Genomic DNA, 14,887 nt, shown 5'->3' on the forward strand with positions numbered 1-14,887 from the left:
GGACCATTTTGTCCCTGAGGGATATTAGAAATATGCATAAATTGTCTGTAAGTTCACTTAAGCTTTAACAATTAAAACAATATGCGTTGTTTTCAATTAAATTAATTTCTCGCCATATTTTACACAAAGATGTCCTAGGCCCTTTCACTAATAACATTTTAGGCCTTAATTCAACCATTATAAAAAGCATTAAAATCTCCCTTGATCAAAACCAGCCTGTGGTGGTTGTCTCCCCGTGTGGCTTTTGTTTGTCAGAAGGGTAAAAAGATCTAAGCAGAGAGATGTTTGCAACTCCCTGATTTATTTTTGCATCCATAAATGATGAGTATTGGATTGCATTTTCTCATATAGTGGTATGCTGCAGATGGTGGCCAGGACGCTGATGCGACCGGACGTGTGAGAGGAACTCTGCTTCCTAAACCATTAAAAAGAAATGGCTACAACCTGATTTGTGCCATAAATCCTGTGCGGTCCTCTTTTCTATTTTCTATTGCCAAGAGATGCCGCCCAAGGGGAATAAAAGATTAACCCAGCCTGATCTAACTCCTTTTTTGGCTAAGCCGAAACAGTCAGCGGTGAAAATCCAAGATGGCACTGGAACACTTGATCAGGCTACGCAGGACAGCAACTCAGAAACGGAGTCTGCTAACCCAACACCTGTAACTGTGAGTGTAGACATTTAATATAAGTTGTTTTGATCATTTATGTAAGTTGTTTACAGATAAGGAATGATTAACTGCTACATGCTGAATCCTATATCGTCACCCCACACTATCAAATGGCCCCAGATGTCACATGTTGTTTTGGAAAGTCCAGAAACTTCTGGTATCACGGATGGTCAAATATTTTCTTCTCCAATCTCTCTTTTTTTTTTTTCTTTGACAAGTTAAAATTAATTACCAGGATATATTATTTAATTTTTGGGTCTTGCGTTTTCTCCTAGTAACATAATAATTTATCTGCATTTTCTACTATCACCTTGTACATATAACTCCTATGTTTAAAATGCATTTACACATAGGGGCACATTTACTAACCCACGAACGGGTCGAAATGAGTCCGATTGCGTTTTTTTCGTAAAGATCGGTATTTTGCGATTTTTTCGTATTTTTTGCAATTTTTTCGGCGTCTTTACGAATTTTTCTTTACCAATACGATTTTTGCGTAAAAACGCGAGTTTTTCGTAGCCATTACGAAAGTTGCGTAAAATCTTGCGATTTTTCATAGCGTTAAAACTTGCGCAAAAAGTTGCACTTTTTTCGTAGCGTTAAAATTTACGCGAAACTTCGCACCTTTTAAGTTTTAACGCTACGAAAAAGGCGCAACTTTTCGCATAAGTTTTAACGCTACGGAAAAATCGCAAGATTTTACGCAACTTTCGTAAAGGCTACGAAAAACTCGCGTTTTTACGCAAAAATCGTATTGGTAACGAAAAATTCGTAAAGACGCCGAAAAAATCACAAAACATACGAAAAAGTCGCAAAATGTTCGTTTTCAAGTCGGAACTTTTCCAATTCGGGTCGGATTCGTGGGTTAGTAAATCAGCCCCATAGTCTCAGTGATGTTAAAGGGCTTAATAGTCCTCAGAAAAGGAAAACCGTACTTAATTGGGCTAGGAACGCAAAAATTGATATCCTCTGTCTCCAAGAAACACATTTTAAAGCGAATGCCCACACCAAGCTTAATTCTTCCTACTACTCAGAGATATTTCATGCTAATGCTCCTGTTAAAAAAAATGGGGTAGCCATCTTAGTTAAAAATTCTTTACCAATCTCTATTAAGGAGATACAACAAGATCCACATGGTAGATTTTTATTGCTAAATTTTGAAATATACTCACAAAAGTATTCCATTCTTATTGTTTATATCCTAATGTACATAAAGCACTGAAAACTCTACCAGACTCCCTCTTAGACCGCAGGCAACTAATAGTATTAAGTGATTTTAATGTGGCTCCAGATCCCTACTTCGATAAATTTCCAATTCCCAAAGATCAAGCGCTGCGTACCACTATGAACCTGGCTAAAGGCCTGAAACTACTAATTAAAAAATATGGCCTATATGATGCCTGGAGAGCAGGACACCCAGCTGATAAAGATTTTTTTTTTTTTCTCACACGTACACCTATCTCATTCACGAATAGATCTAATCTTTTTAGATCCTTTTCTTTTGCAATCTATGGAAAAAGTTTACATAGGCATTGCCACCTGGACAGACCACGCTCCAGTGGGCCTCCACCTCAACTTAACTGCGGTTCCATGCTCAAGTACTATATGGAAAATGAACAACACAATTCTTTCCACCCCCAAAAATATAGACCACTTAATTAAGCTTACAGAAGATTTTAAATCTTCCAATCCACAGATGGATTACAGTCCAGATTTACTTTTTATAAGAGGCCACATTATGTCTTTGACCTCTAACTTAGAAAAAAAAGAAACAAAAGACCTTTCTTTAGCTCCATGAACAATTGGCTACCGAGTTATCTAACTTAAAGAAAAGACCTACTGGAGCTAATTCCCAAATGGTGGCAATGCTAAAACAAAAAATGTATGATATAAACGCTGAAAAAATTGCATACCAACTGTTGATGCTGAAACAAATGTATTACTCAGAGGATAATAAAATGGGAAGACTGCTGACCAACAAACTTAAAGAGGCAAGAGCCAAAACAAGAATATTATTACTCAACCCATTACAACCTACACAATGTCCCTAACACTCCACAACCGACACAGCCTATTTTTGACAATTTTTTAGCCTCTTTACCCTTACCAACTCTTTCCCAACAGCAAAAAGAACACTTAAACAAACCTATCTCGGCAGATGAAGACTTGCAAGCAGTTAAAATATTAAAAAACAATAAAGCCCCAGGCCCTGATGGATTTACTAACAAATTTTTATAAAAAGTTACTTTCTACTATTTCCCCACTCTTAACTCAGCTATTTAATAATTTAAGTAGTAACAATTCTCCCCGCTCTGAATTATTCCAAGCTACCATCACCACCATTCCAAAACCAGGGAAGGATCCCAATTTAGTAACTAATTATAGGCCAATCTCCTTATTAAACTCGGATTTAAAAATTTATGCAAAAATACTTGCCACTAGATTGAATCCAATCTTAAAAACCCTCATAGTAAATGACCAAGTAGGCTTTGTCCGCACTAGACAAGCCCCGGATAATACTAGAAAATTAATTAATATATCTCTTCACGCTAATTCACACAAAATTCCCTGCTTGATTCTTTCTTTAGATGCTGAAAAAGCATTTGATAGAGTCGCCTGGCTTTTTATTAAATTGATAAAATTTGGCTTTTCTGATTTTTTTTTGAACAGTGTTTTATCATTATATATTAAACCACCTGCTAAAGTGCTTACAAATGGTTTTAGCTCTGCCTCATTTTCTTTGACTAATGCTACGAGACAAGGCTGTCCCCTCTCCCCGTTAATATTTGCTCTTTTAATGGAACCATTAGCTGAATCCATACGGAAATCTGTTAAAATTCAGGGATACACAATTGGTTCCCACACTTGCTTCATTATTTGCGGATGATGTGATCATCACACTTACTGAACCGGCTAACTCCTTACCAGCTTTATTCCAAATTCTCCAGCAGTTCTCAGCAGTTTCTTACTATAAAATTAATACAACCAAAACAGAAGCTTTACCTATCTGGATTCCAAATCACACTTTGCAGTGTTTAAAAGCCTCTTATGGGTTTGAATGGCAGCGGTCTTCCATAAAATATTTGGGTATTCATTTAAATTTTTCTGTTAAGAATTTAGATAACTTCATTCCTATGTTGGCAACATTTCAAAAACTTACACAGGACTGGATGTATAAAGCTATTTCTTGGCTTGGTAGTCTAGCTGCAATTAAATGTAATTTGTTACCAAAAATTTTATATTTATTTAGAACTATTCCAATACCCATTTCTGCTAAATTTTTTGTATCACTACAAGGGTTATTATCTAAATTTATTTGGCAAAAAAAAAAACCTAGAACTGCATATACTACAATGGCAAAGCCAAAAAACAAAGGAGGATTAGCCCTGCCTAATTTTAAAAAGTACTATCAAGCCTGTCACCTCAACTTTCTGCAGCAATTTTTTGACATAAACAATCCCCCTCAATGGACAGAGAGTTTATTATAGGAGAGCATCCTATTATTTCTACTATCTGGATTCCTCCTCGACTACGAACAGGACAAGAAACTCTCTTACCTGCCACTACAGCTACATTCAAAATCTGGGACACACTTATGCATTCTGGTAATCTGAAAGATGGACTATACCCTCTATTCCCATTATCTGGATTCCAAAAACTGATAGATAATTTGAATTTAACCCCATGGAAAGAAGTAAACATTCTTACTTTTTCCGACATGTTCCATAACTCGATATTTCAACCTTTCACTTACTTAAGGAACAAATTTAATGTCTCAAACACACCTTTTTTAACTTTCCTACAAATAGCAAGTTATTTAAAAACGTATTCACTACAGACATTAAAAGCATTACCAACAGATCAAAAGCGGCTTACCTCTTTAATACAACAACCCTCAAAAATCTCTCATTACTATGGTATTTTGCTAGATATAAACTTACAAGAATTGGATTCTTTCACCACAAAATGGGAATCTGAACTGAACATAAAAATTGATCCTATAGACTGGAACACAGCCTTTCCTGCCCTTTTATCATCTACTCGATCAATTTGTCTTCTCGAATCCAGTGTGAAACTAATTTATAGATGGTATATGACCCCTGCAAATCTTTACAGAATTTTCCCAGCTACAGAATCAAATAAGTGCTGGAGAAACTGCAACCAGGTTGGAACCTTTATTCATATATGGTGGGATTGCCCCAAGATCTATCAATTCTAGCCCTTAATATTTTCAATCCTAACAGAAATACTTCAAATGCCCATCACACTTTCTCCCAGAACGGCTCTCTTGAATTTAGACTTGGATCATATCTCCTGGAACAAAAAGTGCCTGATAATTCATATTCTAGCAGCTTCTCGTTTATTATTAGCAAGAAACTGGAAATCAACATCCATCCCAACGACAGACTAAATTTTGGCCTTAATTAATAACAACAACTCCATGGAATACTACAATGCTAGGAATAACCACTTCCTCCAAAAATACCATGCTAAATGGAACCCATGGAACGCCAGCAAATATGCAGTTAAAACCACTTCAGTTATATCATTAAGCTTTGTCTGAGCTTAAATACCGCGAGTTATTGAACATAAGACAAACCCATATCTTACTATAAGCCCTTTAATCTTAATTTTAATTTATACTAAACTTTTTATATCCTGGTTTATATACAACCATGGAGCCATTAGTGCTCACCTGTCTCTTTTATTTTCTTCCTTTTTCTTTTTTATATGTTTTGTTTGCATTTTCTATTTCTTTGATATTTTTATTGGCTATCTGATAGTTATAAAACTGGTGAAGTCACAACCGATTTAAAACTTTTGCAAAAGTTACGATGCATGATTTTTATTTTTTTTTATTATTAACCCTTTAAGTGCCAGCAGAATTTGACATTTCGGTTCCCCTCAGTGTAAGACATTTTGTAAACATTCTGTGCTCTCTCAATTTAGGGGATTTTACTGGGGGAAGTTTAGGTAGGCAAACTATATATTGTTTTTTTCATGAGAACCTGAGCTTTCCAAATCTGCCTGAGTTTTTGTGTATTTCCACTTCTGAACAAGATTTAGAGCTTGAAATACAAAAGAAAAAAAAATTCTAAAAAATCGCCTCAAATCTTCCACTTTCAAGCATCATATCTCCCACATAATATTAGGTATCAAGAAAATACATCCTACAGTAAATATGAAAGCCAAGGGTCCACTGAACAGTTTAATGCCCATTGTGCATAGGATCACCGATGTATCTGGAATTTAGAAACCCCAAAAGGAAGTTAGTACATGCAAATTGCCCCGGAGATCTCTTTAGCTAAATATGAAAGCCAAGGATCCGCTAAACAGTTTGATGCCCATTGTGCATAGGATCACCAATGTATCCGGCATTTAGAGACCCCATAAGGAAGTTAGTGAATAGAAATTGCCCCAGAGGTCACTTTAGCTACTGAAAATTCAACACGTTTACTGCATTTTCTGTGGGGTAAAAACACAAAAAAATACATTGACCCCCCATAACCATATATTTTGGGAAAGTACACATTCAGGTGAATTCAAAATTGGTACCCATGTCTTTCTACTCCAAACTACAGAGTCGCAATGCTTTCCCGAAATTGTCGGTTTTGATGAAATACCTGAAAATCCCATCAGATCTTCCACTTTCAAGCACCTTATCTCCCACATAACATTAGGTACCAAGAAAACACATCCTAAATATGAAAGCCAAGGGTCCACTGAACAGTTTGATGCCCATTGTGCATAGGATCACCAATGTATCTGGCATTTAGAGACCCCAAAAGGAAGTTAGTGCATACAAAGGGGCTGATTTACTAACCCACGAATTCGAATCCGAATTGGAAAAATTCCGTATTTTTTGCGATTTTTTCGACGCCTTTACGACTTTTCGGAAATTATCGCGACTTTTTCGTTACCAATACGATTTGCGCGAAAAAACGCGAGTTTTTCGTAGCCATTCCGAAAGTTGCGATTTTTTCGTAGCGTTAAAACTTGCGCGAAAAGTTGCGCATTTTTCGTAGCGTTAAAACTTAAAAGGCGCAACGTTTTGCGCAAGTTTTAACACTACTAAAAAATCGCCACTTTTTGCGCAAGTTTTAACGCTACGAAAAAATCGCAACTTTCAGAATGGCTACGAAAAACTCGCGTTTTTCCACAAAAATCGTATTGGTAACGAAAAAGTCGCGATAATTTTCCGAAAAAATTGCAAAATACCGATCATTACGAAAAAAACGCAATCGGACGCATTCGGCCCGTTCGTGAGTAAGTAAATGGGCCCCAAAGTGTATACGCTGCAATATAAGCTACCGGCATGTGCATTATGTGCCATAAGACCCCCTAACAGTATGGACACCCTAGAAAACTATACATTTTCCGAAAGTACACATTCAGACAAAACAAAAATGGGTAAATACAACTTTCTACTGCAAACTAGCAAACTACAAAGCTATGCTAAACAGAACGGTTTTTATGACATTTCTGAAAATCGTCACAAAGCTTGCATTTTACCACATTATGTACCCCAACATTCTGTACCGTATCAACATAAAACACTCTAAATGTGAACACCAGGGGTTTACTGAACAGTTTGATGCCATATATGCATAGATTTACCAAACTATGTGGCATACAGGGGCACCCAAATAAAAATAGTGCACATGAATTTTCACATAAGACGTTACGGCACGTGCAAATTTTGCACCTGGTATGTGTATTATGTGCCATAAGACCCCCTAACAGTATGGACTCCCTAGAAAACCATATATTTTCCGAAAGTACACATTCTGACAAAACAAAAGTAGGTAAATACAACTTTCTACTGCAAACTACCAAACTACCAAGCTATGCTAAACAGAACGGTTTTTATGACATTTCTGAAAATCGTCACAAAGCTTGCATTTTACCACATTATGTACCCCCACATTTTGTAACGTATCAACATAAAACATTCTAAATGTGAACGCCAGGGGTTTACTGAACAGTTTGATGCCCTATATGCATAGATTTACCAAAATATGTGACGTACAGGGGCACCCTGTGACATTTCTGAAAATTGGCACAAAGCTTGCATGTTGCCCCATTACGTACCCCACATTTAGTAATATACCAACATAAAATACTCTTAAGTATGAACACCAGGGGTCTACTGAACAGTTTGATGCCCAATATGCATAGATTTACCAAACTATGTGGGGTACAGAGGATACCAAATTGAAATACAGCAGACAAAATGTCCATGTGCAAAGACAAGTAATAAAGAACAATGTGAAATGCAATAAAATTGATAAAAATAAAAAAAAACACTAAAATAATTTTTTTTGCCTAATAATATCTGCGGTCAGAATAACAGTTTGAGTATTTTGGCTTGGGCAAATAAGTTTTACAGACAAAGTTAAGGGAACAACAACTATGCATAACTGTAAACGCAATAAAATGGCTAAAAATGCAATAAAATACCTAAAAATGCACCAAAATCACAGAAAATGTGCGGTTAGCAAATACGCTATCCGCAATGACAATAAAACATTTTTTTCAGGCAAGAATAAAAACGATGTGATTAAAAAAAAAAAAAAAAACTAAATTACATAAGTGTGTAAGTGTGTGTACATTAGGTAAAATATGTTTTGTGTGCATGTGTGTATGTGTGCAAGTAAGTGTGAAAAACTGTTCCTCCACTCCCATCCGGAAAATAAAGCAGGACGTAGAATCTACGTCCTGTGGCACTTAGGTACTTTGATACACAGGATGTAGATTCTACATCCTGTGGCACTTAAAGGACAAGGAAAGTCTAAGTCACTTGGGGGTGCTGTTCTCTCCCAACAGGGGCACCAGCCCGGGGTACAAGGTAAGTGATTTAAGTCACTTGGGGGTGCCTAACATTTTGGCACCCCCAAGTGACTTAGACTTTCCTTCTCCTTTAAAGGGTTAAGCTGTACTAATTATACTTTACTGAACCTCAGAAATGTCTATGCCTAAGTGTAACAAAGTTGTTGTTAATTTTCTTCACCAGTCAATAAAAATATTAAAATAAGAACAATCATTTTATATTGGATCAATGCTATAACTATATTTGCAGAATGTATATATGCACACATCGATCCCTACTTAATGAATTCTAATTTAAATATATTGTATTATGTTATACTATATTTGGTATACATGATTGTTTTCCATTATATTATTACAATTATTTATATTTAAAGAGACAATAATAATATAATACATTATTATTTTGTAAATAATTCACAGAGGTGTGAATGCTGATAGCATTACCAAAGTATCATGTGATTTATAGAGACAGGTGTTACTTGCAAGAGTTGCATGAATGGATCTGTGAAGAGTTCTGAAACTGGGTAGCCACAATCTTTCAGTGCTCCTCTGAGATGTTTGTGCTTCTTGTCCTTGTAGTCTGTATCGGTTGTCACACCGGTGTAGCATTCTAATAACACCCATGTTTGTGTTCCAGCGGATGGTGGAAATCGAACAGCAGATATTGATCTGTATGAGTGGGTTTCCTGTATACTGTCCACTGAGTTTATGTGTTCTGAAAAGGCCACCACTTTATTGGATCTGATTTTAACCTGTGCCATCTACAAACCTGAACCAGTGACCTGGTGTAGTTCCCTTGAATGTAAGTAAGGCCTTCCTTTCCACTTTCTCCATGTACAAGTCGGCTACAATAAGAGAAACTGGTGAACCCATTGCACAGCCATGTTTCTGCATGTAAAATTGGTCCTTGTATTTAAAGTATGTGGTGTTAAGGCACAAATCTAGCAACAAACATACTTGGTTAGGACCGGGTTTCATTCTGCTGCTAAGGGTGTTATCTTGCTGCAGTTGATCAGGCTTTGTAGCATTATGTGTAAGTTTAAATAAACTAGTAATAAACTTGTTGAGCTACATAAGATGTTCATTTATTCAGAGAGCATGTCTGTCTTTTTCGATTTCCTTTATTGGCTCCCTGAAGCTGAAGGTCTGGGACATGAGCACCCGGACCCTCTACTATAATGGGTAAGAATTTTTACCTCATTCACCTATTACTATTTTTTGTTATTTTTCGATTTCTTACTGTCAGGATCTGCGAGGAAACGAACTTTGAACTGTATCTGCATTAACCTATTGAGCCACAGGAGGCTCTTTGAGCAGGGCTTAGTCAGTTGCCCTGATGTGCATCTAGCATCTCTGCCCATTTCCCTTTTGTCTCCACCCATCTTGTTAATCACAAGTGTTGTTGGTCGAGCAATTAAGGGGCTTTATAAGCTGGCTCCTTACAAGAGACAGTTGCTCAATCATCATTGTTCCTGAGCCTGTTATCTATTGTTCCTGCTCTCCTATCCCCACCTGGAACCCATCTTCTGTGGATTCCTTGGTTTGGCCTCCGGCCTGTTTACTCAACCTTGTTTGGCTGCTGCCTGCCACTGACCTCAGGCTGCCTTTCGGACCTTGTCAGTCTTCTGCCAGCCCTGACCAACTTGCCTGTTTACGGACTCTGTTTTTTTCTGTCTTTGCCTCATCACAGGCCTGTATTTGAAGTCTTATTTTTGTTCTGCTTTTCATCTGTTGTGTTACTTCCATTATTGGTCCATTAAATCTGTTTGCTTCACCTCACTTGGCCTTCACTAACTATCCAGCCATTAAAGGGTGTTTCTGGGGTTACTACTCAGCACATAGGCTCCAACCTGCTGGTCACTCACCAGTGGCCAGTCCTGACATTTACAGTCTCAATCTCAATTCTCACAGTCTCTGTTGTAGGTATACATGTGAACAGTGAAGTGACATCATATGATACCATTGTTTTTTCTGCATCTAGTTGAACTCCATGACTCTTGGTGACAAACTCTTTGGCATTTTGCATATATCCAATGGGGTTACAACTTCTTTGAAGTTGAGCTGTAGCAGTGGATTGTTACACAATACTAATCTGTAGGTAGGGTATGTCCCACAGTATATAACTGGCCTTATAACCTAGGTGTTTGTAACTTTGTAATTTTTAAAAGACAAAGCACTTTTGTTCTGTAATGTCTCTTGCTTTTCTGACCTACAGATAGGATGGATGCAGAGTGTAAATCAAATTAGGAGGCATATGATTTGCATTACCCTATTTTACCATTTTTGTGTATTCGTCTTCAGTGGGTTCAGTAATGTGATCTATAACTATAATTCAATGTAGATTATACTCAATCAGTGTGTGTAAAAAAAAAGACAGATGGGGCAGAAAACTGCATCTTTTTCAAATGCTTGCACAAAAAAACAGCGTCAGAAATCCAAAACCTTCAAATCAGAAAAGTTTCCAATCAGAAAAAAAATCTGATGATTAGTAAATGGCCCCCATTTTAAACAGGTGCACCTTTTATTACATAACTATAAAATATTTTTAACAAGTTTTTTAACTTTGGTGCTATGCGTGCATATACAGAATACTATATTATTTTTTATTTTGGTGCTCCTTCAGTTCAGTGTGTTTGTTTTTGTGATTGTTGTGCATAAGAAGTGAAGCAATCAGTAATGGGTTTGGCCGGTTTTTGTCAAGAAATTTTCAGATTTATATTTGTTTGAAACTAAGAAAAAAAAACACTTTCCATAAATGGTAGCCATTTATCACAAGATCTGAACTGAAAAATCATGAATGAAAAAAGTAACTGAAAAAGTCACGAAAACCACAACTTTTTGTCTTGTCACGCCATAACCACAACTTTTTTGTGCAGCATCAAAAAAAACCAGAAACCTCTAAATCCATGAAGCAAACAAATATCTTCCAATTGTAAAAGGAACATCTTCCATTGACTTCCACATAATCTGGACAGGTTTCAGCTGTTGCGGTTTTGACGCATAATAAATCACAAAAAAATCATGTTTTTTCCACAACAAATTTGTCTTTTCTGCAACAAAAAGCCTGACCTGAAAATTTTGTGCATTTTTAAATGCCCCCTATAAGAAGGGAACATGTCAAAGGGATAGTGTTGATTGAATAATAATAATAGTCTGAAAATGGTGGAATACTGTATATCTGCCTAACTAAAGAAGTCCTTGGTTTTTAACATGGATATACTAATAATCAGGTCCAGTGCCACATGATACAAAGCACAAATCAGCATTACTAATAACCCTTTAAAAGTACCAGCACCATAGATCCTACATTTTACTGAATGAGAAACACATGTTGCCTAGTAACACATTGTACCAATTGTGGAGACCACTGTCAGCACTCAAAGACAAAAACATTGTGTACCCCCAGTACCCCCTTAATGAAGAGTAGAGAGTCTTCTATGCCTGCATTATTAGTATTAGTATTAATATAGTAATAAGACATGTGAAACAAAACTATGGCACATTGGTGACTGTCCCTATGTTTTCTGGAACCTAAAAAATCCCAAATTTATTTTTAAGTGCAACAAATGCTCAAGCATACAAATAGATGTACTTTATACAAATTACATCAAAAAGCAATTTTAATTGATAAAACAGCAATACTAACCATCTCTGACGCTAGATTTCCATGAAAGCACAAAGAAGAAATGAGAACAAATAAGTTCAAAACAAATACCAGCACCAATATATATTTTGTTTAAGTATAACCATTCACATTTTTATATTACTTATTCAATTTTGCATACATACAACATACTACAGTATGCTGTTTATATTTGGTAGTTGTTTTTTTGTTCGGCAATAGGATAAGTAATTTAGTTTGTTGTTGATTCTGATTTTGTTGCATTCAGCTATTCATGTATACATGCATTACTAGATATTCAGCTATATATAATGGATCCAGTGTTAGTTGTTTTTATTTGTATGTGTTTGCGAAGAGCACACGCTTATATTTTAATATAATATGCTTTGTTTCATTAACACTATGGATTTCAAGTGGTGAGATCCATTTATTGCATCCACTTGTTTTCTTGATTAAAATGTTTTTGTATTCGGCATTTCATTTTCCTATAGAAACTCCTTTGCCATATGCAGTGAGTCAGTGAATTCCTTATGGTTATAGTTTTTTCACTCAAGTGATCTTGTGTGCAGACATTTTCACTGCTCCTATAGTTTACAAGAATCAACACCGGGTTCTGTGGTACAATGGTACAATTACTGCAGCCTCATGCTGATCATTACATTTTAAAATGCATCATGCACCTGCATCTCATCCAGTCTGGATTGTATGTCCGGAGGAAAGTCACCTGCTGCACAGCAAAATGGATCAAAAGGTTCTGCTCCAAAGAGATCCTTTTCTAAAATATTAAAGCAGAAAAGATATATTAAAATATAACAAACACATTTTAATATGTGAATTATTCCACTGGTAAAAATTTTAAATATATTAGTCCAAAGTGGCAAAGTCTGCAATATTGTTCTATATAGGTAGAAGGCTTAGGGTAGAACCTGTGAATGAGGACCCTTAGGGGCACTCTGCACCTAGCACCGGATTGGAGTGCCATGCAAGTGAGGGGAAGGGTAGGTGGAGAGAGGAGGTATACCAAAGTGTTTTGCAGCTCCTGCACCTAATGAATACAGTGCTGCTGAATACAGGCAGCACTTCAGCCAAGGTGCACACACAGACCTCTGCACTCCTTTCCACCTAGCTGCACTTACTGCAGTTCAATGGGCTGATTCAAATCAGGCATAATTGGATGGTGTCCATTTATTACACTATCACATTTTTAGAAAGACATTTTATGGCACAGTACCATTGAGCTCAAGGCAGCCCTGTACTTAAAGCCTCCCATAGATAGGCAGGAGTAAGAAGAAAGGGACTCTGCAGCCCCTTGCACTCTGGTGCACCCTTTCAGTGCTTCAGAACTTGGGAATTGCTTAAAAAGGTACACAAAACACAGTAGTTTGTGCCAGTTTTTTGCATTTTGCACCATGCAATAGACATTGTAAATGGTTAAAAAGAAGGGCAGTCTTAAATATATCAGACAGCTTACTTAATACAGCTCATATATGCTCAGCTTCTCTGTGTCTAGAAATAAAAGAGGTTGTTTACCTAGATCCTGGGCTGAAGTACAAGACTGCACTTCTGCTATGAATCTGGCTCTGCTCTGCACCTCACAGCACATAGAAAATTTGACACAAATGCAGAATGCAGGCCAATAAACTAAAAGCAGGCCAATTGAACTTTACTTACATAATATAAATTATCTAAATCTTGTTTCCTTCAGTCTTGGAATTCATAATCATAGCAGGCAGGCACCATTTTGTGGCCAAAGCTTTGCATTATCCCCAAATATTGTTGTTATATGTGACAGAATGGGGGAACTCATGCCCATACATAGGTTACACAGATAGATGGTGAGGAGGGAGGGGGAATGAGAGAAGTGCAGTGACATCTAGGGAGTTCAGAATGAAATGTGAAAGTAAGTGCCTGTCCCACTATGCCTCAATATATGATTGATCAAGCATGTCATCAGTAGCAATATGTATTCATAAACAAAATCTTACTGGTCTCATCATCTGATCTGATCGGTGTAGGAGGAGGTGGAGTTCCATTTCGTGTAGGTGTGGTTGACTCAGGTGAGATAGAAGAAAAAGGGATCATATCAAATATATCAGTAGATGGTGACTGGGGTGTTGCACTGTCTGTCTGTAAAGAGAACAAGTTTAAAATAACTATAACACTGAGAATACAGGCAACACATGGGTATAATAATTGGCCTTCCCCTCCAAAGACTGTCCCCTCTCCAGTCCATAATGAATACTGCTGCCAGGCTCATACACCTCTCCAACCGCTCCTCCTCTGCCATGCCACTCTGCCAATCCCTGCACTGGCTTCCCCTACCATCCAGGATAAAATTCAAACTATTGACCCTCACATTTAAAGCAGTCCATAACTCTGCCCCACTCTACATCTCTGAACTCATCTCTAGGTACCATCCAACCCGCTTGTTACGCTCCTCTACTGACCTGCTCCTCAACTCCTCTCTCATTCCCTCCTCACACGCTCGCATTCAAGACTTTGCAATGGCTGCCCCCCTTCTCTGGAATTCGCTCCCACAAACTGTCAGACTTTCTCCCAATCTCTCTGCCTTCAAGAGATCTCTAAAAACACATTTATTTAGAGAAGTTTACCCTAATCTAGCTTAGCAATACCCTGTGCCACACCTCTCACAACTCTGGTCATGCCCATTCCCACACCTTGGGGCACATTTACTAACCCACGAACGGGCCGAATGCGTCCGATTGCGTTTTTTTCGTAATGATCGGTAATTTTGCGATTTTTT

At 37.2% G+C, this 14,887-nt stretch overlaps 1 protein-coding gene across 2 annotated transcripts in view; it reads right to left on the bottom strand.

The window, feature by feature from the left end:
- The window catches only part of gulp1 (GULP PTB domain containing engulfment adaptor 1), a 132,398-nt gene that overhangs the window by 3,382 nt on the left and 114,129 nt on the right, over nucleotides 1-14,887 (bottom strand). Inside the window, exons 10-12 of one of the 2 annotated variants that reach the window (XM_031893544.1) lie at nucleotides 14,109-14,250; nucleotides 12,804-12,898; nucleotides 12,148-12,158 (exon numbers count right to left, since the gene is read on the bottom strand). In XM_031893544.1, coding sequence (XP_031749404.1) covers nucleotides 12,148-12,158; nucleotides 12,804-12,898; nucleotides 14,109-14,250 — 248 coding nt within the window. The remainder of the gene's footprint in view (nucleotides 1-12,147; nucleotides 12,159-12,803; nucleotides 12,899-14,108; nucleotides 14,251-14,887) is intronic. The other variant, XM_018097629.2, reaches the window with a different exon arrangement.

The sequence above is a fragment of the Xenopus tropicalis genome, chromosome 9 (genome assembly GCF_000004195.4).
Source record: "Xenopus tropicalis strain Nigerian chromosome 9, UCB_Xtro_10.0, whole genome shotgun sequence".
Lineage (NCBI taxonomy): Eukaryota > Metazoa > Chordata > Amphibia > Anura > Pipidae > Xenopus > Xenopus tropicalis.